The following is a 25,574-nucleotide window of genomic DNA, read 5'->3' as shown; positions in this document are numbered from 1 at the left end:
CCTTTTCTAGTGCCAGTTAAGATCACAAGGCCCAGCACTGCTGCACCTACATTATTTTTCTTCTTCACTCACTTAGTTCTTCTTTGGGTTGTCTTAAACCAAAAGTATAATGCCACCAGCATGTTAAATAGAACCAATAGCATTGCAACACCACATGTTCTTTACATTGAAGCTCATTACAAGAATCCAGACAAATACTGAGTCTGATTACATACGCAAAGTAGCCCCCAAACCCCATACAAACTACATCTTTTTATGCCAAAAATTACCAACATTCAGACACCATTAGTGTCCACTGACCAGCAGCTTGAGCAGCAAGGGAGTCAGTGGAGAGTTGGAATCTAGGAAAGCATCAGAGGGTGGGATGAAACTTCCAGCACAGACTCACACCAGCCACCACCTCTGTGCCAGGCAGAGAGGGATCCATGCTCAGACCACAGGACAAGGACAGAAGAGGCTCAGTGCCTCCCTGGGGAGAGTCCACAGAGCAGAAACACAAACCCCATCTCCCAGGTCATATTTCACATCTCTTTTTTTGACAGGCAGAAAGGATACCATTCATGGTCAGAACTCTGAATTACAACACACTTTTTCTTTGTTCTAAAGGATTGAATTCAAATTTACATCTACAATATGTCATTCTAAATATCAGTACACTAAAATCTGTTACGTGATCTCCAGCATTACATAAGTTATACATATTTCTACACTAACTGTAAGATCACTAAAAACTGAAGACTAGAATATTTCAAATGCACAGAAATGCATGTGTTCCTACTTAAATTCACATCTGGCACACAGAAAGATGGAAATCTGCAATTGTCTTGCATAAAATGTTTTTTTTTAATTTTAGCAGACAGAATACATTTCATTACATAAGACTACTCCAATTTATTTGTATTATATCCAACTTAGAAACTTCAAAATCACATCATGCAAATTCTCACTAGCTTTGCTTCATGTTTAACAAGACAAAACTGCAAGCAGAGGTCTTCCTTTAACAACTGCTGCTGAAGGTAGATCACAAACCCATTATATGAAAAGGCAGTTTGTGCATGTGCACCTACAGTCAGATTCTTGTCCAAAACCACAAAACAACAATTTTGGAGCCCATTAATATTGAAATGTTAACTACAAAAATTACCCAAGGGTATTGTGCCCAAATACTGCAGAGTCTTAAAGTATCAAATAGGTAACTTAAAACATGAAAAAGGAATCCTGATTCACAAATTCATGCCACACCAGTAAGTTCATCAGCCATCTGACAGGCATCTTCTCTGTTCAAAATCTCCTCTCATTCATAAAAGGAAATTGAAGGAACTATTTTGTAACAAATTATTTTCTTAGTCTATCACTGTGTCTTCTCAATCTGAAAACATATACCTGACATGAATCCACAAATGAGATTTCTCCTTACACAGGCAGTGCATCATAACAACACAACTGATTTACTCTAGGTCTGAGGCCTGGCTGCTTCTAATATTCACAAAGTAAACATTAACCATAAAATCATTATTCTGCCAAATACACAAGGAATCCTCTTGAAAAGATTACCAGGAAGGCAAAACAATGTTTGAGTCCACTAGACTGGTTAAAATTTTCCAGTTTATGACTATAATGATAATATCTATTATATCTCACGTTCATAATCTAATGTTCTAGTGATGTGAAAGAGTGACAATAAACCAGGATTTACAGTGCCTCACACACAGGTATGGAAAACTCCTGGATGTATTAACATAACATTACAGTCCACACACTGATCTGCATGTCCTCCCCATGGTCTTCCATTGCAGACAGTAACTTCAGCCCTTACTTTTGTTACAAATCCACCACTAGCAAAAAGCAAAGCACCTAAATCACTACCTAAACTCACAGGAACATCTACATCTCAAAACAGTAGTATCTGCTCACCGAGATCACAAACGTATTTACACAGTTTAAACTTCTGTTCTTAAAATGAATTCTGCATGCACAAGTGAGAAGCACAAAAAAAAAAAAAAGTAACCAAGTTACTCAGAATTTATTCTTCTACTTCCTGCGTTTGTAAACATGACACTTTCTGCATTTGCATCACCTTGAGATACCAAACTGATTCAGGCAGCAAGGCCTGCATCAAGACTAAGGCAAAGGATTCTTGTCTGTAAACAGTAATTTCGGTAGTCAATGGAAATTAGACATTTTCCTTTCCTTTTTTCTTCCAAAACAGATTATAAGAACAGAGTTTGCCTTGGGAAATTTTTAGAATTATTTACTCTAGTAAAAAGTTAGTAATAATTTAAGCCATATTGTTCACTGCACGAAGTAAGAACCAGAAAAATGCTGACTAAATAATGTGGTTCTGAATACAAGGTTGTCAAGAAACTAAGCCCGAAAAAAGATCACAGGATGGTGCAAACATTGCTGAAATCAGCACATTTGCTATTCAGAGGCCAACAGTTTCACAGATACGTACAGTGAAAACAGAGACACCAAAAAGTCCATCTAGCCCAAGACACAGGTCTCTACTTCATAGTTGCCACCTTCCCAATGAATGTTCTATTTACAGACCCTGTTTTCCAGAGATTTTAACATTGCTCTTCCTCCCCTTTCAAAAAATATAAAACTACCATCTCCATGACTTCAGTTCTTAATGTAATTACATAAGATGTGCTTAGCCAACATAAATGAGACACTTGAGGCTAAAGAACCAAACCTCTTCAAATCTATATTTAAAACCTGAAAGACTGTAAGGACTTGTATAATTACAGTTCCATTGCACACACATATAAATAAGCTGTCCTTCTAATTCTGCAAGTACTCATTAAAGATCAGTTGTACAGGCTTAATTAACATCAGTTCTTCAGAAACCATCCTGCTGCTGTGCTACAGCAATGTTATGGTAACACACAGATTTTGTCACTACTTTCACTATAAGTCTCTTCTCACTCTGGGGTTTTTTTGAACATTTCCAGATAAAAATGTAAAAAGACCAAAATGAAGGAAGCTAACATTTTAAGTTCCTATTAGCAATTTAAGACGTAATTAAGATTTTAAAGTTTTCTCTTGTTAATGTAAATCATAACCAAACAATTAAGAAAAAGAATCACCATTAATAACCCTATCCTCAGTTATTCATAACTGTGCCAGTCAACTTTTTTACTATTTTTTAAAAAATTTAGGTGCACTAACCAAATGAAGACATCCTGATTTCAGGACACATTTCTTTAATCTCCATTAGGAAGGATTGTTAACAATTTGCTACTAAGTTTTTTCAGATTTAAAATATTTCAGTGTGAGAGATTTTTCACAGACATATTAGAGAGTGATCTTCAATGAACTTTCTTTATTCTTTAATGATTTCCCTCAAAAAAAGTGCTCTAACACTGCACACTATGTTCAAATATATCTCCCTTTCTCCAGGTCAAGAATTTTCTTAACGTACATTTAAAGGCATAGTTACAGATTTAACAATAAATCAACCATTTACTAGAGCCTGAGCAGAACAGGACAGTCACTGCAATCTCCACAAAAGTGCAGAATTAGAAATCTAGAATCAGTTTAAGTTTAATTTTGACTCCACCAGACTCCCAGCAGCGTGAACAGGGACACTGTACACGTGTAACTTACTCACACCCCACCAAGACTTCTCCATGTCACTTCAGTTGCAAAAAGTGCACTTCTGGAGTCTCATACAGGAAATTATAAACGTTAACAACCACGTAAGTATGAAAAATGCTAAATGCAGACTCACAAGCAAATGCTTGGCAGTTTTTCCTTTTGACTTATTGTATCTTTTTCCCTATTATTCTGCAATACTTTCCATCCTCCCTTGCCAAGTATGTTACAGACTTGCTTTTCAGTCCCAAGGGCAGAAAGCCCAGACCAAACACTTCTTTGGAAATTTGTTCTAGAACAGCTAGGTAAGTCTGAGCAAAACAAACAGATTTTGTATGCAGGGTTCTTGGTCTCATTCCTCTTCACACTTGGAATGTGGCTGAGTTCACCCCCAGGAGCAGCCTCATGATTTCAGTGGAGCAACGTGCATGCACGTGGGCTGAGCTTCAAACCCAGGCTGAGCACGAGGGAAGCAGTTACCCTCCAGCACCCTTCCCACTGAAACTCAGCACTGAAGGGACAATTCTCCTGATGCTCCTACTTCTACATTTTCTCCAGAAGGTAATAAGCAGACCAAAATATACGGGTTAGGCACTTTTGATAATTTCTCTTACTGAACACAACATATTCCAAATAGGTTAAATAAGCCACTTTCTTATATTACTCAGTTTAAGTGACAAAATGTTTACTATTATTTGGGAAACAGATAAGCAACAAATCTTTTATTACACAGTGCAAAAGAAGAAAGAAAAAAATACATCATAAATCTAAAAAGCCAGAAATTGGCACAAGTGACCTCTTCAATGAGCACCCCCTGGATAAGCATGAGGTGCACATCAGCTGGTCCCACACAGACAGAGCAGGGCAAAAGCCACAGGAGAAAAAAGCCAGCAGGGAACTCCAGTGACAAGCCAGTCTTACACCACAGCAGGCCTGCCCACCAGAGCAGTGCTTTAATTAGCTGAAATGGAATAACCACAGTTCTACCCAGAAACTACCCATGAATACTTTTATTAAGAATGGTAACTGACAACAGTTTTATTTATATTTTGATCTACCTCATTCACCCATCATCTGTTCTGCAGCTGGGGTCTCAGGAAATGAATAGAAATTTAAATTAAAAAAAAAAAATTACACTTTGGCAACAGTGACAGATAAGGACAAAGAAATTACCTCAAAAACACAGAGCTTTTTATTAAAGCATTTTAAAAGACTGGATGAGCCTGAATGTTTTTGAAGAGAGTTCTACAACTGCACAGATGACAAGTAATTGAATTTTGCTTTTTCTAATATTTGCTGTTGATCAAAATTGTTAACTGCTACTTAGAGCAGCTGCATTTCCACATCACTTAAAATTGTTTCTCCTTTCTAATAATTTAGTTCCAGTGATTCATGTGGTTGCTACAGTGATACCTCATTGAAAAAAAACCATTCTATAGATAGAAGAAAAAATGAAAATGAAACAGCAATGTAGAAACCTGTTCCATTAAACTCTGAAACTTAAACTCTCACTGTTTAAAGGAGAAAGAATTATTTCACAAAGCTATTTGCATATCAAAAAACTACTGCAGGAATGTGTGATTATATACACAGAACTTGCCAGCACAGCTCAGTTCTTACTGTTCAAGGACTGCCCCAAGGCCCCTCCTCAGCCAACTTCTTCATTTGATGGGAAGCCACTGACACATTGTAGGAGAACTGCAAACGCATTTCCTTGCTAGATCTTTGGTCTGTCCATGTTTTAGGAGAGGAGATCATGACAGAAAAGCATGTGATTTCAGAAACATTATTTTCAAAGCAGTTTAGAAAAAAAACATGACTACATATTTGCAAAAGTGTGCCTGAACTCATAGCCTTTCCCACTACCTTAAAAATCAGCTTCTAAATGTCAAATCCCCAACTCCAAACTGATCTGGCATGTTGTAAGTTCACAAATCTAGTGATGCAATAAGCCATTATTGCTTCAGGTTTTATAATTCAGAGATTTCTTTATCACCTACTGGAGGGAGAAAAAAAACTGGTATGCCTTACTATGAAATAACTCGTCATACTTCTGATGTGAAACTTTATATCATTATTATCTAATCACACATCAGCACCTCAACAGCTACAATCCATGGTCCCTTCAAAGCACTTTAAGCAAAGAAACAGACCTTAGGTTCTGTGATTTGGGGCCCAATTAAATCTCAAAGCCAAGAAATATCAATATGAACTTTACAAGAAATAGATAAGCAGGAAAGAAAACCATGTGGCTGAAGCTGCCTGTAGCAGCATGTTTTGAAAGATTTAAATAGTTCCCCATGAAAACAGGGATTCAGTGACTCAGGAACTGATTCACCCATGCCCTCCCAGTTATCGCCACGACCATAAGAAAGTAACCTGTGACATTTCTATTCACTACGTACCTCCCAACAGGTTTATTTAACAGCTCTGACAAGTACACTGACAGGAAGGATAGAGGCTACACCCTCCTGCTCAGCAAGGTCAGGAGAAACCTGCAGCTTAGCTTTGGTACAAGGAACACAGAACAAGAAGCTGCTTTATGTCCACACTATTCCCTGCAAGAATATAGGACTTGCTCTATATTAGTGTCTCTATCATTCCTGAATAAAACCACTGCAGTAACCTTCATTCAGAAGGTTTTTGGGTTGATTAATTTACACAAACACTAGAATTACCAAAATTATAATAGCAAATATTGACGACTAATAATGAAAGATATTAGCTTTTCCAGAAATACTACAGGAATTTTGCCTTGCAATTTTAACCATTTCCTATCAGTTACAGGTTGGAAGGACGTTTTGCAGCATCAAGTGATTACACCACAAGGTTTTCTTCAAGGGTAGTAGTATCAGACTGGGAAAAAGACCATGAGGTACTAGAAGAACCTAACAAAGGGTTTTCTCCAGTTTCTTTTCCTTGAATGAAAGAAATCAAGAGGGGCAAAAGGAGAATGCTAGAAAGTGAATTCAAATGAACTAGTATGTCTTACTTTGAAGAAACAGCAGCACACTTCTGCTCACAAATTTTAGTCACAACTTCTTGTTTCCTCAAGTGTATTTAGTACTTCAGAAGGTATGAGTAATTTTAAAAAATGCAACTACTGGTACAGTTCTGTGGTTCAGTTATGCCAATCTACAACTGTATTGTCACTGAATGGGATGGACCAACATTAAATACAGCTGTCTCAGAAAGTACATACACTAGCAACATGTCCAGCTGAGGACAAAGTTTTGTGAAACAGCTAAACCAATGTAAAAGTTCCCTGCTGCCCTAAGGGAGGTCTCACTCTCCACTGCCTTCCTCTAGCCTTGCTTCTGGCAGTCAAGTTTCCTCTCTCTACCCCCCATAAGCTTTAGTAGGTTTCACACCCACTGAGATGCTGACACAACTCACAAACCTGGCAGAGAACCATCCAGTCTCTTCTGCCAGGGCACCCAGCTCATTGAAGGATCCAACAATACACGTCACAGTCACCAAAAAACCCACGGGAGAAGCAGCCAGCAACAAACTGGCAGCAGAAGCAGCAGCAAAGGAGGGAAGAACAGGAACTCCAACTTCTGCCAAGGATAAGCCATTCAACCAACCTTCCTTCTCCAACTTCCTCTACATCCCAGAAACCACAAGATTGCTAAAGCTGATACAAAGAGGAGGCGTGAACATATGGCCAGAGAGCAGAGAAAGAGCAGTACTATTTCCCTCAACATCCAGAGCTCACCGCTGAGCCACAGGCACCTGAGATATGGGCTCGGTATGGGACAGGAGGGGCACAGCAGTGACACATCACTTCATGGAACTGTCTGCGTCTCCACCATCTAGCAGGGTAATACCAGGCACAGAAAGTGGGTGTATGTAGGCACAGACCAGCCACACATCCCACAGAGAGGCACAATTATGTTGATTAGATACAACGGTGTAAAACACATATATAGAATGGGTAAAAACACAAGGAAAGACTGAGGGGAAAGTTGCCTAACATAAGCAGAAGCAACCCTATGGGGAATGATAGATAACTGGTCACTGGACTAGGGAAAAACAAAGGAGTGCATGCCTTGCTCTGACAACAGGAAGTAAGACGATACTGAGCTTGTTTGCCACTGGCACCCCGACAGCGGCCACACCGAACACGGACCACGCAACAGACGGAGGCAGGAGACGGTGGGAACTGAAGCGTGAGCACAGCTCTGAAGAACCGAATACAGACCACCAGAGATCACCCTCCGGAGCCCGAGTCTCAGCTGACACTGCTTCGGCTGACGAGCATTCCCGGCACCAGCCGCCCGCCACCATTCACCCCATCTCCTCAAAGGCAGTGAGCCAGCAGGGCTCGCTGCACACTGCGCTACCCCCACTCGAGCCCAGACCCCGCACACTGCCCACCCAGTCCCACGTACCACACATGCTGCCCCCTTTCCTTGCACTTCCCACATCCCGCCTCCCCTTCCTCCTCAGAGCCGCCACGGCACGGCAGGACCCGCACCTCCCCTGCCTGTCCCTCGGCTCAGGGCCGGCTGCCCACGGCTCGCCAGCACCTGTCACCCCCAGGGCCCGCACAGCCCGGCCTGCCCCGCACACACCCGGCCCCGCTTCCCGTCCCCCGGCACGACCCCGGCCCGGCCCCTTCTCGGCGGCACCTGAAGCGCGGCGAGTCCTTCAGGCACTCCTCGAAGTCCACGGTCACCTTCATGGTGGCGGGGCGCGCCGCTGCCTCCGCTGCTGCGGCTGCTGGCGGTGGTGGCGCGGCGAACCCGGGGCGCGGCGAGACCGGGCCAGGGCCGGCGGGCGGGGCGGGGAGGCGGCGGTGCGCGGGGACGGGGCGGTGCGCGGAGCGGGGGCGGTGACCGGAGCGCCCTGTGCCCGCCCCGTCCGGGCGCGACTGACGGCCCGGGCAGCCAGCAGCGACCGCCCGCGAGAGCGGGCAGCGCGCCGCCAATCACAGCGCGAGAGAGGAGAGCTCGGAAGGCAGAGCCCCAATAAGCGCGGCCGCTCGGAGGTGCAGCCAACCGCCGGCACCGCAGCGACTGCCCCCGCCCCGGCGTGCTCAGAGTGACAGCCGGGCCCGCCAACGAGCAGGCGGCCGCGGGCCTCCCGCCAATCGGCAGCTCCATCGCCGCGGCTGCCCGCGTCACTGAGTCCACAGAGCGGCCCGCCCGGCGTTCGCCGCCGTGACGCTACCCGGGGCGGGGCCGGGTGTGGCGCCGGGCCCTGCTCTGCCTGTTGTCGGTACCTGCTTGATTTTTTTAAAAATTACATTGAACGAGGGGATCTCTCCCTTGGGGTGAGAGGCGCGGGAAGGCCCGGCCGTCCCCTGAGCAGCTGTACCCGGTCCGAGCGGCCCGCGGCCCTGGCCCCGCCCCTCGGCCGGACCCCGCCCCTCGGCCGCGCCGGGCAGGGGGCGGCAGGACGGGCACTGCGGCGGGAGCAGCGCGGGCTCACGGGCACACACCGGACACACAGGGGCTGACACGGACAGGGTGCCAACAGCGGGAAGAAAGCTCCAGCTCCGGGTGCTCTTCAGTGTGATTCATTTCTAGACAGAGGAAGTCTCTCGTGGGGGGAGACTCAGAGAAGTCTTTGAAGGAGTAATGCAAACCGCAAGTTTTCCTGTCAAGGACTATCAAGTGTGAGTGCTTGGGCTTCTTACCGAGTCTTTGTCCGAGAATACTTTTTGAACTAGAGCGGATCATATTTTAGAGTAAATCGGAGTGAAGAGGACCACGTTACAGTCTCCAGTTTGCAGTGAAGGGCAGCAGAATATTGTAGATTTCTTATCGCTTAAGAGAACACGGAAAAAGATCTTTAACCAGTGAGGTGCTGCTTATTGTTCCCAGATGTAAAACTGACAGACGGGAGCACTAGCCATCCCCACTCCTCAACCGCAGCGACAGAGAAGTTGCTATCCAGGTTAAAGTTGTCAAAGATGACGCAGTCACACGTCACAGGCTCCATCCCGCAGGCACGGGGACGCCGTGCTGGGAAGCTGACACAAGTAGATGATGTTCGCTCGTGTTTCCTTCCGGAGTCTGAGGAGCTGCCATACCTGCTCCGACCGACCCCACTTACCCCTGGAGCTTTCAAACCCTCCCTCCCCCAGCGTCTGCACTGTTTCACCTATATATTTTTTTTTTAATCTCTTTCATTTTTTCATATTGTCCCCCTTCTCCCTCCCCCCCACTTCCTTTCAGTGTTACAAGGAGAAACAGTGAACATGGAAGGAGGGGAATATGTAACTTTTTTCCAAGAAGCTGAATGCCTGCTGTACCCTTACTGTCCCTCTCTCAGTTAAGGTGTCCTTTCACAGGAGCAGAGGGACAGTTTTTGGTTAAGTCAGTTTTGGTTCAGGGTGTCAGGTTTTTTTCCTAAGGCTGGTGAAATGTCAGAACCAAACTACAAGTTACACAGATGTTAACAGCTGTATTTGCTGTATTTGTTGTTGTGAAATCCACTTTTCAACTCAAATATGCAATTGCAAAGAGCCCAGCTCTGTTTTGAGGAAGAGTTTTACTTCCTAAGGAGTAGCTGGTGTTAGTCATTTTCCATTACTCCATGTAGTGAGTGATGACTCAGTGTTGACCATGAAGAGACAGACCAGTTATGCTTAAACCCTACAACACACAAAGAAAAATACCTCCGAAAATACAACCTTTGCTGTGGTACTGCTATTTTAAGTTCACTACTCAGGTTACCAGATCTATCCTCAGGTCTAGGCAACCCATCAACTCTGACTGTGTGCACCAATTTACATAAAAGTTACAATATGTGAGAGGCATGAGGAAACTACAATATTGGTTTAAGAATTTATCTAGGAACACACCTGCCAATCTTAGCTGCCAGTTTCTTCTGAAGAGCTCCAAGAAGCCAAACATGCGATTAGTATTAGTGCCATAAGGCAGTAATGAAAACAATGGTTTTATTTATGTTGTGACACTCAACACTGGTTTCAAACAGAATAATTACATTGTGAGGTGGCATCATAATACCACAAAAAGCATGTTACAGAAACAAAGAGTTCTGGTAAGATGTACAAGTTTCACATGAGAGAGTGAACTGTGGAAAAAGTATCTGCAGTTTCCATGAATTGTGTACAAGTTGGTGGGAAAGAAACTAAAGACACAAAAAAATCTATACAAATGAGTTAAGGCTCTTATTTGCAATTGATCTTCCTATTGGAAGCATATTGAAAATGCTTTCTCTAAACAGGATGCAGCTTGAGGACTAAAACCTGTGCAAGAAGATTCACAATTATGGTGCTGTGGAGCTCACTGTCCATATAAGTAAGGGCTGTGTTTATTTCCTCTTTACACCACTCTATATTGTACACAGGAATCTTTACCATATGCACCTAAAGATGAAGATGTGCATGAAAGCTAAGTCCCCATCAAATGTAAAAAGAGAAAAGGCATTTCTTTTCCTGTCCCCATTCAGCAGGGAACTCTAATATTTCTCAAGCACAAGGAAGTCAGACATCCCTTTGTAAAAAAAGCTATATGGAGTATCTGGAGCTACTGCAAATTAAAACTTTCTCGACTTAGCTTTTAAAATGCATCAAGGTGTAAGCAGAGAAAACCAAGTAAACCAGCCTTTCAATTAGAAGCAATGTCAGGGACATCAGGTTGCACTTCTGCTGAGGAGGACAAAGGAGCACCGGGAACAGAATTTTTGCAAGCACTGAGGAGAATGAAGAGAACAAAGCCTTTAAAAAAAACTCAAACTAAATCAAGTTTCAAAATAGCATCAAACTTGGAATTTAGGTGCTTGGTGGCACAGAAAAAGGGAGATCACCCAAGCAGCTTAAAATCATCTGAGTGATGAAGGGACCTATTATACATTATGCAGTTCATTGAAAACTATCTTTATGTATTCGTCTACCTCCCTCAAAGCTACATACTCATTTCATTAGGGATTTTGGAAGCTGTTACAGGAAAGGTCTTTATTGGAAGTTAGCGAAGTTTGTTAAACAAAATGCTTTCTAGACCTTGTAAGGTACAAAGAAGCCCTGCTGAGCACCAGGTGGCCTTGGACACAAGAAAGTGGGGGGTTAAGGAGGGCAGGACATTAGCTCTGTTAAGAGCTGCTGCTGCTAGATTCTACCTTAATTGCAGGTACAAAGTACCCATGGGTACTTAGCACAAAGTACAAGTGATATGTTCCAAAGCCTCACAGATCACAGTGGTGTTACCAGCACACATTGCTCACCACATCCATGCTCAGTCTGACAACGATGTGGCTTTGCCAAGCACTGCCATCCTCTCAGCAGACTTCAGATTTCACTGTCCCTCTCAGTGGGGCAGGCCAGGCCAGCAGCTCATAAAGCTCTACAGCTCTACACAGGCCAACACTCTGGACATTGCAAGCTGGTATATAAAGGGTACAAACTTAAAGTTTTGAACTCCTATTCTTGGGAGCCCAAATTGAAAGATGCAGCAGTAAGTGACTTGGCCAGTCAGAAGTATTTAAATGCTTACCCTTTACCCCTGTTTACTCCATGCAGGTGACATTTGATGCAAGAAGAAATAGCATCCTGCATGTTGAAAAATTAGCATCACCACACTGGCCTGAATCAAGAGTTCAACTCTTTCTTGTGAAAAGACCCTATTAATCTTGATTCAGGACCTTAGAAGATTAACTAACTCAAAACTGACAATCCTGTTACCTACTAAGGAGAGGAGTTGGGAAAGGCACACTACAAAACCCAGTTAGCACAACTCACAGGTATCTTTGGCAATGCATCCAGTCTAATGAATCACTCCTGTAAAAATCTTTGCAAGGACAGCATCCTATTGCCTTATTCACTCTCAGTTTCTCTGGAACTCCAGGAAAGCTCACACTTGAGAATGCATGTAACTGTAAAATAACTTTCATTCCTTTATTCAAACTTCACATATACAGTGGAGAAAAAGACATTTTAAAATAGATCCATATAATTATATGGATTTTTGCAACATATCAAATTCAGATCAAAATTAAGATATACACTGTATTTCATAATCAAGCTAAAGCTTAAGTGTGTACTTTGTTTGTATAATAAAACCCAGAAACTACTCTGAATACTGGAACATTCACCAGTCAAATTCTACCCAGTGGGAAGTTTTTACAGCAATTTGGAGGTGCAGAATGCCTCTTTACGGCTATACAACCACACTGTAAACAGGTATTTGAATTAAGCAGTTTCCCTTCTAGCTTCCAAAAAGCCTTCATTTTACAAAAGCAGTTGCTGTAAGTTGCAATGGACACAGGAAGATTTAGACCAGTGGTTTTCAGTATGGAAGTTGCCAACCCCAAATGAGTAGATCAACAGCAGTTATCTTTAATAAAGAACAGCCAGAGCCTAAGCTCAGCACATCTTCAGTCCTGATGTATATTTCGTCGTGGCTGGGTGTATTTCCTCAGGTGCTAACAGCACAAACACTGTTCATGCAACTGGAAAGAACCAAACGTTTGAAACAAGAGCCAGAAGAACAACAGTGGATGTGATTTTAAGAGAAAAGCTGGAGGAAACTTGCACGTTCTCACAATAAGCCAGAGAGAGCTCCACAAAACAACCAGTCCTGATGGAAGAGGTTATGAAAGTTAAATGCAAAGTTCAAGTTAGCCGTTTCCAGTGTAAAAACACTCCCTCCACCAGATGTTAGTACTGCTTTAGTCAGAAACTAACAACCAATTCCAAACACCGCTCTTAAGAAGTAACACAGCTCTTGTTCTAAAGACTGGGAAAGTGCAGTAAAAACGTACTGAAATCTAGATTAACAGGTCAACACTTTACAAAAAAAAAAGTTGTAGGACTTGAATAATCCCTTTTTAAACTGCTTAACACATCTGATAAATAGCTTACATGTCAATCTGATATACGCTGTACCGTTTGGCTCTTGAATCCCAAAACTTTCTGTATGAGACACCACATCTAGAACACTCTCAAATAAATAGTGAAAAACCAAAAGATAGTGAGTGTTTCAAAGCAAGAGAAACAATACATCACGCAAGATAATCAGCGCTATACATACAGGGAATGCCATTCTGGTTGAACAAATTATGAAGCAGTATTCTCCATGAAATACTAGGCACAAGAAAAAAATCAATTAGACAGTGTTTTCTGCCTAATGGACAAGTCTAAAATTAACATTCTTGGCAATACAACATTGTAACTGATATGCTTCTTAACATTTAAGAGCCTTAATTGCAAAAATCATGAAGCGATGTTTATATTTGTGTCTTTGACAAGCAGTTACAGTTCTGGACAGATTTCTTCTATGCTGTGTGCTCTACTTTCCAGCTGGTCACGAGTAACATGTGCTGCATAAGAAAGATTACAAAAAATAGATAATTCTTCATACCCATTGAATATTTTCACAACACACACAAATTTCCTCCTGAAATCATCTCTGCTTCTCCAAAGATAATGTTTGCCAATGCATCTCAGCAATGTATAAGCTTTTATTTGGAGAGTGCAGAAACTTCTAAAACAGTTATTCGACCGTCATGCTCTAAAGAGATGGCCAACAGCACTGTTCAGCACACCAAGCACTGAGTGCTCACCCCCCGGAACTGCGAGGATTTAACTCAGGTGTTTAGAACTAACACACGAGGTTCCTGAAACACCAGCAAACATAGTACTTCCCAGGTCAAATTTCAGTTCCAGATGACACATGAAATGAAAAAACCCCAAGTTTATATATGAAAGAGCACAGTCAGTTGTGTTTTCAGGAACTTAACTCATGCTTTTGAGCAAAAACACCACAATAAATCAGAGGAAACTCCTCCTCAGTGCTGATCAAAGAATACCTCATCAAAATGATAATATTCTTTTTAAAAGGCCAGCTAGGCTTGGGCATGAGTTAGATTTGGTAACATGCAGTTTAACAAGCAAACAGCACAGTTAACCAGCACGACTGATTGCTCTGTGCTCCCAGCCTTCACACTTAATTCATATTTAGGATGATGCTTGCCCTGGTTAAGAAAACACAACATATTCTGTATCTACCACAGGCCAAAGGGCACACCCAGTCAGCGACAGCTCAGCTGCTGGGTGCCATCTGAGCAGGGTTAGCAGAGCAATGCAGCTAAATGAACCAGAGAAAGAGAACAATAGTCTTACTGCTTGTCAATTGAACTGCTATAGACAACACCCTCTGGCTGATACTTTTGTGTAGCAGAAGACAGGTCTGCACTGAAATCATCATGCTTAAATTCACCTACATCAGGAATATTTCCTTCTGTGATTTCAAAGAGAATTTCTAAAGGGGAGGTTTTTATGGAGAGAAAACAAAGGTCACTTCCGCTGGAAGAAGAATTCTATTTATATTATTCATGGAGTCATAAATAGCAAATAGCCAGTGAAGGTGAAATGCTGAAGCAAGCAAATGTAGAATCATAGAATGGTTTGGGTTGGAAGGAACTTTCCATATATATCGAAACAACATCCAGCTCCAACCCCCCTGCCATATGCAGTCTATTACAATTTCTACTTTCTTTTCCACAAAAGAGCTTGGCTGCCAGAATCCATGGGATAAGGCATGGCTACTTGAGGCAAGAAAGGAATGATCCATCCATTTAAAACACTTGGTAGCCACAATGGAGACAGGAGCGAAAACATACAAAGAGTTCTCACCATCACTGACTGGACTGGCCATCTTCATTTCAATCAGCAAGAAATCTCAGTCTGTAACCAAGAAGTGCAACTTGTATTAGTGGACCTGGTGGTATCTGACAGGAACCTCCTTAAACCTGCCCTAAGTCTTTAGCCCCTTCTTCGAAAGCAGAGTAGAGATTAGAAGTGTACCGTTAGTTTTACTCAAATACAAAGCAGATTGAATTAGAGGGTAGAAAGAAATATCAGATAAGAGAGGCACAAAATCTCTAAGGGATCTTCACGGATAGAAAAAATTCCAAGTGAGAAGAGATTCTCAAATTGCCTGAAAAACAACCCAGGAGCCAGTGGAACCCCAGAGTCACAACAGACCACTAAGAAATGCCTCTTATGTCACATCTTCACCTGCAACAATTGTCAGTACTACAGAAGTCATGTTATTCCATTGGAATAAAAGGACATTGCATGGCAGCTCTCACTCACATAGACTGACATAATAGCTGTGTGGCAGCCACATCACCTCATGCCTTCCGCAACTTCCCAAGAACTTAAGACAAATTGAAGAATTTATAAAAATATATCTACTATACAACATGCAGAAAACCAAGGACATTTTCTTTGAAGTTAAAAGCAAGCATCAGGACTGTTAGTCAGTTAACACAGTGAAGCCAAAATATGCCATTGCAAAAAACTCCTGTATCACCCAGTACAAGAGTAAGGAAACTCTCCCTTTTCTGCTTTAGACGAAAGCATTTTAAAACAAAATTTCAAATCAAAGAGCTCTTTGAAAGTTACCCAGGTGAATAATCTTTGATACACTGTTCTCAGGAACATGAATATTAATAGGATTTTGATTTCCTTCCACAAAGGAAACAGCCTAATTTTTAAATACTCAAGTATGCCTACATGAAGCCAAAAGCATAGCATGACCAAAAGCACAATGACCAAAATCCCCAAGTAGCAAGTGTTAAAGCCATCTATTTGAGAAACCTTCTGTAGCTCTAATTAACACTTATGAATAAGGAGATTCTTCTATGCCCTCAGAATACAGATGAGAGAGCAATAAAATATATAATCTCGAAAAAATTATTTCAGTAAAATTTTAACATTAGCACAGCTATGTGCTGAATATTTCTCATCTCAATGTAAGAACTTCTTAAAATGTGGGCAGTGGCAGAAGACTGGTTTATTAACACTTTAGTTCATATCCCATCATCCTTTGCCCAACCCTGTCTCATAATCTGTCTGAGGACATTCAATTCACCAGCTGCTACAAAAGTGAATCAGTACTTAACCTCAGAAGAACTGATCAAGGACAGGGATTAAAGGCTGTGATAGCTGATATAGAGATTAGGAGATAACAAAACATGAAGGTTAAAGCAGAATGATAGAAAAGTGAAGAATTGAGAACTATATCAGGTTAATGGAAAATATTTCTATATGCTATGGTATGGAGGTGAACCAGTTAGTAAACGGGTTGCTACACTGGCAGACAGTTACATTTATGGAATCTATTAGCCATGAGCAGTCTAAAGTTGATAATTACCAGTTGTGGCTCTGAAGCTGGTTATGAGGAAGGTGGAATGGACTTCAACAATAGAGATGGAAAAATGCTGCAAAGGTCTGCCTTCTTTCCACTGGCGAATGCAGCTGGGGAGCGGAGTTGCCTCTGTTTTACAGCAGAGTGCAGAGAGATGGCAGCTTCAGGCCATGCAGAAAGGTCATACGGTTGGCTACTGCAGCCCTCCTTTCCCCTGGAGAGTGAAGTTCTAGTAAATAGCCATTATAAGGCCTATGTTAAGTTACTGGATAAAGTCATTCCAGTAATGGGTCTCAGACACATACCAAATGACCCTTTCAGTGCCATTGTGAAGGAATTAGTCCTCCTGTAGTAAACAGGATGAAAAGGTGCGATCCACAGAACTTAAACACGCAACTTTGCAAAACACCTTTTTATTGCGTGGGATTTAAATGAATTTTTGAAGAGTTCCTAGTTCACATGGTTGTGAAAAGCAGATGTGAACCAAGTTAAACCCATGCAGCATCTTCCCAAGTCTGCAGACCATGCTAATATCTGATAGCTTTGCCAACCACAGATGAACAAGGCTTACAGACTTCACTGCCACCAATCTCATGAGCAACAGATGTATGGTTTTTTAATGTCAGAAATTTATTCAAAGTGCTGTTACATAACATAAAGAGGTGGGGAGTGAACTGAAATTATTCACCAGAATACCACCACAGAAGTCTAAGACGTTTCACCCAGAGAGAAGTTTAAAGATGAAAGAGAAGGTGTCAGCCTCTATAGTTTTAGGAGTTTCCTGTGAAGAGACAGCCCTGAAACAGGTTCCAGCAACAGCTCCCACTTAAACATCCCAGACTTTCTTCCAGCAGCTTCACTAAAAGCGAAGTTGAGAGTCTCATCCCATACTATAGCAATGAGCATTTCTGCTAATGACAAGTCTGTATTGAAGGCCTAACAGCAGTTTTACATTTCAGTGTTCTTCCTCAGGAAGATAAATAGTCCTCTCAACAGGGAGGAAACATTGATGGAATTTCCCATTGCTGGCTACAGGATGGATTGGGAGCAGAATGGGAAATGACCCACAACAAAAAAGCCAGGATCTCCCATATGGCCATCAAAGTGTTCAGTACAAGACAGCTCCTCCTTTAAAAAGGCATCTTCACTACCCAAAGTCAGCTACGTTGGGGAAATAGTAAGAAGTGCAGATGTTTGCTTTTCTGTTATGCCACAACAATCAATATCAACACTGATAGTTTTTGTTCCGTGATACAAATCTACCTACCAAGACATTACTCATTGAGTGTTACATACATACTGTACTCCTTCTAGTACATCTAGTCATTCTCATACTTGAATATATTTATTTCCCAACAGCTCAAAGGGCCACCAGTACTTACAGGTGCTTTTTATTTAATCAGTAGCTCACCATGTTCGGTAGCTTCTGTACTCATTGTTTCTACATCTGCAGCATCACGCATCTCTTCATCCTCATCATCTTCCTCTTCTTCACCATGCAGTTCTTTTGCAATGAGCTGCCTTGCCAGTTTGATGTTTCTTCCTTCATTGTAGTGCATTTTTCTCTTCATTTCAAACTGTTTCTTTTTCTCTGTGGACAAACAAATAGAAATAGTTGTTCCTTCCCTTAAAAAAAAAATCAACATTATCTTCTTCAAAGAGGAACTCACTGAATAAAAATTATTGTCTTCAAGCAGTGGAGTGTTCTTTTAAAATTAGTCTGACTTACAAAAAGGATAGTAATTGATGTACAGGAGTCTCAGAAGCACTTTTATAAAAACCTGTTTGCAACTAAGAGCAAGTCAGAACCACAAGAAGCATCTGGTGAAAGTACACAAAACACTGAAGTTTCACAAGCCTTGTTTCTAAGTAAACTCAAGGACAAATCAAGACATAATGCTGGGATAGAAGATGAACTTTTGCAGATGCGTGGCTTGAGTCCTGGCTAGCCACCAAAGGTCAGTTATGAGAGATATATTTACCACGTGTAGAAGAAAATATTTTCCACTTTCTCCATGGTCTGAAGCCAACTCTGTTCCATATATTAAATATTAGCATATCCAGCAGTGATGCACTACAATTAAAGCAAATTTTGCTTACTGCCAGCCCTAACACTTTGTCCTTTTCCTTCCTTTAGTATAGCAAGGTTTCACGCTCAAAGTCAAGAACAGGAAATTTGAGAAGCACCAGCTAGATAATACAAGCCTGAAACCTTAGCAGTATTGTTGTTTGACTGGTCCCTCAAAATGTTCTAGTCCAAGTTAACATGAAATAACATCTGTTAAAGATGCTATTTGCTTTTGAATAATTGCAGACTTCCTATCGCATCCATCTACCAGTTGCTTTGAGAACAACAGAAATATCATCTGTACGTTTGCATGCAATTAGAAGCATTTTATTTGTAGTGGTACTCATTGAATTAAGTCTACCTGAAATATGCTCAGACTAAGAACTATTCCTTCAACCCCAAACCAGAACTTCTTAGCTTGAATTCCCACACTTTAAGCTTGTGTAGAGGGAGGCAGCCAGTAACAGCAAATTCCTGTTTATATGTAGATCCCAAACCAAACATTCCTGATTAGAAACAAGCAGCATATTTGTTCAAACACTATCTTTATTTTTCAATCACAACATTTTTCTGATAGTACTTCTTCTTTGCAAATATTTCTTATGGGAAACCTGAAACTATTTGTAGGAAAAGAGTCTAAACAAAAGAAAGAAAACCATTTGCGCCTACCCCGTTCTTCAGGTGTTAATTCTTCATCCTCGTCCTCCTCCTCACTGCTTTCTTCTTGCCTTGCTATAATCTTGGGTCCTCTACCTTCAGCTGCAGCTGCCAGTCTGCATAAATTATGCAATATAAAATGCTGAAACAGCAAGTTTTTCACTATTTAAAATACATGACAGTGCAGAACACTCATACAAACAGCTTTGTTCATTATTTTTGCCATATTTATATGTAGTAACAACCTGCAAGATGTTTAAATTACCAGTTGCACTATCAAACACTGAAAACTACTTGATTTGACAATAGCAAAAATGCAGCTTCTATAGAAACCAGCAACAGCTTTCCATAAAGAAAATCTACCCCAGGAAAGAGCAGATTATCTTCACATTTAGTCAGGTTTTTTTATGACGATACTTACTTTTTACTCAACACATCTGCTCTTAAGGGCTCATATTCTGAATCACTCACTGCATCCTCATCATCTTCTCCTATCATGCTAGGAGGACAAACAAAAAGTAGCTTTTTTTAGTAATTTGCTGGAGTTTGTAGTTCACTCAAGAAAACAGTCAAAACTTTACAACACTCAATTAATTACAACACTCAGTTAATTACAATACCCAATTAAAAGACTCTTTTAATGCTTTAAAAGCTTTCCAAATCGACTTTAAATATTGATATGACATTATATTCCAGTAGTGAAAAAATAAAATCAATAGAAGTCAGACTTATTTATTCCATTCAAAGCCTAAAGTCAGCTAAAACAAACCTTCTAAACTTTGTCCTTTACACTATGTCCTTTCAGACAGTTCTCCTTATTTAGAAGTTTTGTAGATCTGAATATGTTGTGTAGGCCTGCACAGTACTACTACATCACCCACAAAGTAAATTTTGCTCTAAACGCACAATTCCAGCTGTCAGCGCACTTGAGCAAACGTACCTGTGGTAAGGAGTGCTTGGCTCATCGATTTTCATCAAGCCATAATCTTTGCCTGCAGGGTGGTACGTAGCTATGATATTCATTTCATCCCACTTCTGGGATTTTTTACTGAAATAAGAAAAGAAAATTAAATTGTCTTATATTCTAAAGCAATTGGTTCTGCTTTACCAAAGAAGGAATTTTTAAAACATCATCTGATCTCTACTACATACTAAGCACAAAAAGTATTGTTATGACACAGAGACATGTTCTAAGTATGATTATTAAATACTGCTCTATACACACTTAAGTCATAACAAATTTTCAGTGCAACTTAATTTCCTTAACAAGTCACAACAGCTAAACAAACTCAATGATCTCTAAACATATTCTTAATCATATAATTCACATACTCCTGGACTTGTTCAAAGATTTATCTTGTGAACTGTCTGATTTTACAGTAACTTGTAAAAAGAAAATTCTTCCCCTTGTAACAACCCACAAGACTTCAACAGAATCCAATAACTCTGCTGAGGGTGCTGCAATAATTATTAGCAAAACTGTTAGATCAACAATAGCAACACAACAAATCCTCTCCTGCAGTGAAATAAGTAGCATAGAACAAGCTGGTTATTAATACTGCTTCTGTCATCCTAAATTGGAATCATAAGCCAAGTGATTCACTGCTATAATTAAGCCGAGGGAGTTTCACACTTTATACAGACAGGCACCAGTGATGCTACATTATCTAGAATTTTCTTAGTCAACCAGAAAAATGAACCATTTTATGTATATTTGAAGAAACTAAAGCTCACCCACACTGACTGCTTATTGACAAAATATATAAGCCACAAAAAAAGCAATTGCCTTGAGGCCAGAGAAAGAGCCATCCCTCCACTGATCTAAAAGCCACCAAAAAAATGTTTAATCAACACAAACCACCATGTTTCAAGTTTTCTCTAACAGGGTTATTGCAAACTTCATAAAAGGTGGTCTTTCCCTTAGATTAAGCCAATAAATTTAATTTTAGAATAACAAAAAATTCCACAAATTAATATATTCTTTTTGTAAATTATTAGTTAAGGAAGCAAACACTGTGGGCTTTGGGGGGGGGTTTTGTTTGGTTTGGGGTGGTGGTTGTTTGGGTTTTTGAGGGGGTGAGAGGGAGCAGTTGGCTGGAAGACTTCCACTGAACTGCTCTTGTTTGAACACAGGCCGCTCCAACAACAGATCTGAAAGATAAATTCAATCTCAATAACACAAGTGCTCTTGAGCAGAATAATATCTGTAAAACAAGATAAAGCAAAATTCCAAGGACAAACTACATTCTGCATTTACAGGATCATTGCATAATACAAGTGAGGGGAAAAAACTAAAGAAAAATAGATGTGGGGGTTGATGCTGAACCCAGTATGCCACAGGCTTACACTCCAGAAATTAATACAAATTGAATGATCTTAATCCCCTCAGCATACAGTAACCAGTGCCAAGGTCTCATGTTCGAGGCTTCAGGTCCATTTAATCATTTTGTGCAAACACAAGGATTGCAGCATAAGCGGACACCACGTGAGTCAGGTCGTGGCTCTGGCAGGGCGGGGAGTCATGAGCTTCGTGATGACAAAGCAAGAGCTCCTGTCTAGGAACGCCACTCATTCAAAACTGTCTGGTTAGGAGTCGAAAAATCCCCAGTTTACCCAGTTTAACACAGCCTAAATTTCACCCATGGCCAACACAAGATGCTCACTGTGTTGCACAGTGAGGACTTTTACCAGCCAGAGCACTTAGACAATGGCACACAGCCCCTGTACAGAGACAGAGCTCAGCTGACAAGGAAATACAACAGACGGGAGAGATTCCCATCACATGCTTTGTGTTCATTTGCCCAGAGCCCATAAAGGTTTATAGCCCAGGCTCACAACTCCACCTAATAATAATATTGGCAATCTTGGAACAATCCCTTTGGCATGCACTGTGCTGGAAATCACACAGCCCACACTGAGCAAGTCAGTGAGTCATCAATAAAACACTGAACGACTTTTTAGTGGCTTAGTTTTTCACACTTATTTTTTTAAACTCAGATTCCAACACTAAAAACCTTGGCTGTGGAACACCTCCCAAAGCACAAATTAAAGTTCACCTAAGGGGAAAAAAAAGTCATTAGTGGCAAAGACACAAACATGTCATTTCACCCCTGCTTGTAAAAAGCCCTCACAGGAGAGTGTCTAAGTGCTCTGAAAAGCCACACCTCCCTTGTTTGTCTCCCATTTTGCATACTTAGGAGATTTTTCAAACCTCATTTTCTTAGGAAGATTAGATTTCCTATTTCTGTATCTGAGGGGGTGTCAGGATGCATTTCCCTGTGATGGTCCTAAGCCCTGTCATTAGTATTGTGCCATGCAGACATGCCTAAGTGCTCATTTGTATTTTCTCACATCTTTAAAAATGCACAATAACTTCATTTGACACCACACTGGGTGGTGTAGACAGGCAAGAAGTTTCAGCAGCAGTAACAGCCAAGGAATACCTCTTATACCTCACTTGCTCCTGCCTGCTATAACAGACTCACCTCTTCCAACAGAGCTGCTCCTGCACACACACCCTTCCGTAATTCCTTTGTGAAATACCACATCCACTCACTCACAGTCTCTTACAGGGGACTGGGGGCAAAAAATACTGTACCCCAGTGTGTATGTCAAGCACACACACACATCTGCCATTAAACCACAATCTCAGCTCTTAGGGTGCAGGTCCAGTGGTGTCCCAATTTCTCAAGCTTCCTTCTTGCCTCATATTTCCATTAAGGAACTTTTCCAAACAATGTTACCATCACTAACAGCAGCACAAGGTCAGTAATGATGTAAGTACATGAGAGCTCTACTGAACGTGGTGCTTTAAAAGATGACAGCTGACATAATGAGCTCTTTCATCTACAGATATTTTTAGAGATCTTCAGACCTGAACTTCAGTATCAGAAATAAGCAGAAAAATTAAGAACAGAACCTGAATTTATCAACTAATCTTTAATCTCAAAGGAAAATCACAATTATAGCACTTATAGAATTGTTTTCCTGAAATCAGAAATAACACTGATATATTGATACATTGCCTATCAAAAATAATACCTGCATAGAAACCAGCTTTATATACCCTGTACTGATCTTTCCAGGAAATTTTCTAATGCAGCCTGCCAATGTCTTAGCCAATGTCTTTCAATTTGCAAGGCAATTTCAGAATTAATCTGAGTTTACTGGCTCACGTTGGTAAACAGGAAATAGAAGCTGGACTCTAGCCCATTAACTGCTTCCCAGGAAATTACTGTGTGCAATAACCAATATACCACATACTCATCAGCTCATACACCAATTTCTGTTCATTTTTCAAGATGGTACAAAACAAACAGCAGAAAATTAAACACAGGCTACCAACAGCCAGTTGTAATAAAAGTCTGGTGTGGTACTAAGCACATCAAATTACATAATGTTAAAACAGAGAAAAGAAAAAATCACATTTGTGTAACATCTTGCTACTTACACTCACCTGTTTCAAAAACACCATCTCATTCACTCACTTGAAATATTTCTCTGGAAAGCAGGAGAAGCTAACACAAGCACACTGCAACCCAAAAGCTCTTCATTCTTACCTTGCTGACTTTAGACTATATTAATGGCTTAACCAGGCAAAGATGAAAGGAATATCACCACAATAATAAAAAAACCCACCAGCAAGACCATTTTATTTTATCATTATTTCTCTCCTTGCAATACTGAATAAGGTGCCAAAAAAAGAAAACTGTCCAAAGCAAATGTGTAAACACTGAGTTGAGGTTAAAGCTTGCTCATCATACTTGATGGAGAATCAGAGCAACGGCAGACAGCACATGCTCTGTGCATCAGGAAAAGTGTAGGATTCTTACCCATCAAGGACAGGTGCTGGCCAGTTAAAGACCACTTCTGGCACATCTGGACTAACCCGGCATGTTACAATTAAACCAAGATTTTCACGTCATTTAAATCACAACCAACACGGCTGTGCACATTCCCAAGTGTGACATTTTAACGGATGGATCCTGCCCAGCCGAGAATACATCTTGATGATGTTTCAGCCCACGAGAGGTCCCCTCTCCAGGGACATACTTCTGATTACAAGAAATGAGTGCCTATGAGACGGCGGAGAATAAATCAAGCGCCTTTCCCAAAGGAACTGTGAACTACCCTCGCAGCATCGGTGAAACCTTTTGTGAGCTGCCAGGTGACAGCCACTGCTCGGCAGGAGCCCGGCGACAGCTCCGCGGCCTCATGCGGGCAGCGCTCCCCGCCTCCGCCCGGTGCCCCGGGATCCCCCTGCCCGCAGCGGAGCTCCAGCCCCGGCAGGATCCGAGCGGAGCCCAGCTCCGGGCCCGCCGCCGGCTGGAGACGCCGCCCGGCTGATGCCGCCCCGCGAGCCCCTCGGAGAGCGGCACGGCCGGAGGGAGGCCCTGGGGACCCACCGCCGCCCACCACCGAGGCCTCACCCGGGCTCGTCCTCATCGCAGGCCTGGCTGGTCTGTCGCACCCCCACGGCGGCTCCCGACGACGCCTTGCTGCCGCTCTTCTTCAGGATGCCCTTGATGGGCCCCCGCCCCGTCGCCGAGGCGTCCGGTACCGAGGGCGCCTCCATGGCCGCGCCGCCCGCCCGGTTCCGCCGCCGCCACCGCCCCGGCCGGGCCCGCCCCGCGCCAGCGCCGCCGCCTCAGCCCGGCGCGCCCGCGCCCCCTGGCGGCCGGCGGACCCACAGCGCTCCCTGCTGCCGTGCGCCACCGCCACCGCCAGGGGGCGCTCTGCGCGCGCGGGGAGCGCGGACACGGACAGATGGACAGATGGACACATGGACACACGGACAGATGGACAGATGGACACACGGACAGATGGATACATGGACACGGACACACGGACAGATGGACAGATGGACACACGGACACGGACACACGGACACATGGACACACGGACACACGGACAGATGGACACATGGACACATGGACACACGGACACACGGACAGATGGACACATGGACACATGGACACACGGACACACGGCAGATGGACAGATGGACACACGGAAATGGACAGGTGGACAGATGGACAGATGGACAGATGGACACAGACACACGGACAGATGGACACACGGACACGGACAGATGGACACACGGACACAGACACACGGACAGATGGACA

General features: G+C 42.2%; 2 protein-coding genes across 12 annotated transcripts in view; both read right to left on the bottom strand.

Annotated features, from left to right (window-relative positions):
• The window catches only part of ACAP2 (ArfGAP with coiled-coil, ankyrin repeat and PH domains 2), a 64,421-nt gene extending 56,060 nt beyond the window's left edge, over positions 1-8,361 (bottom strand). For all 9 annotated transcript variants that reach the window (XR_004418836.1, XR_004418837.1, XM_033068482.1 and 6 more), the window contains exon 1: positions 8,232-8,361. Coding sequence is in view for 7 of the 9 variants with exons in the window: in XM_033068482.1 (XP_032924373.1) it covers positions 8,232-8,284 (53 nt within the window). In the remaining 2 variants the exon portion in view is untranslated. The remainder of the gene's footprint in view (positions 1-8,231) is intronic.
• A 2,106-nt stretch (positions 8,362-10,467) lies between these two features.
• PPP1R2 (protein phosphatase 1 regulatory inhibitor subunit 2) lies at positions 10,468-25,056 on the bottom strand. 3 transcript variants are annotated; one of them, XR_004418847.2, is made up of 7 exons: positions 24,876-25,056; positions 20,387-20,494; positions 19,868-19,945; positions 19,459-19,562; positions 18,104-18,312; positions 15,203-15,253; positions 10,468-13,887 (listed from the first exon to the last, which is right to left on the bottom strand). XR_004418847.2 is itself a non-coding variant. In XM_033068619.2 (7 exons), exons 1-6 carry the CDS (start codon positions 25,019-25,021, stop codon positions 15,249-15,251), a joined length of 621 nt encoding a protein of 206 aa, XP_032924510.1. In that variant the 5' UTR covers positions 25,022-25,056; the 3' UTR covers positions 10,468-13,887; positions 15,203-15,248. The 3 variants fall into 3 exon arrangements, 2 of the variants coding, with proteins under 2 accessions (XP_032924510.1, XP_032924509.1); XM_033068619.2 differs by having other exon boundaries at positions 18,133-18,312; XM_033068618.2 differs by lacking the exon at positions 15,203-15,253 and having other exon boundaries at positions 18,133-18,312.
• Positions 25,057-25,574: the final 518 nt, after the last annotated feature.

The sequence above is a fragment of the Catharus ustulatus genome, chromosome 10, assembly GCF_009819885.2.
Source record: "Catharus ustulatus isolate bCatUst1 chromosome 10, bCatUst1.pri.v2, whole genome shotgun sequence".
NCBI lineage: Eukaryota > Metazoa > Chordata > Aves > Passeriformes > Turdidae > Catharus > Catharus ustulatus.
This window is presented reverse-complemented; position numbering and strand designations above follow the sequence as displayed.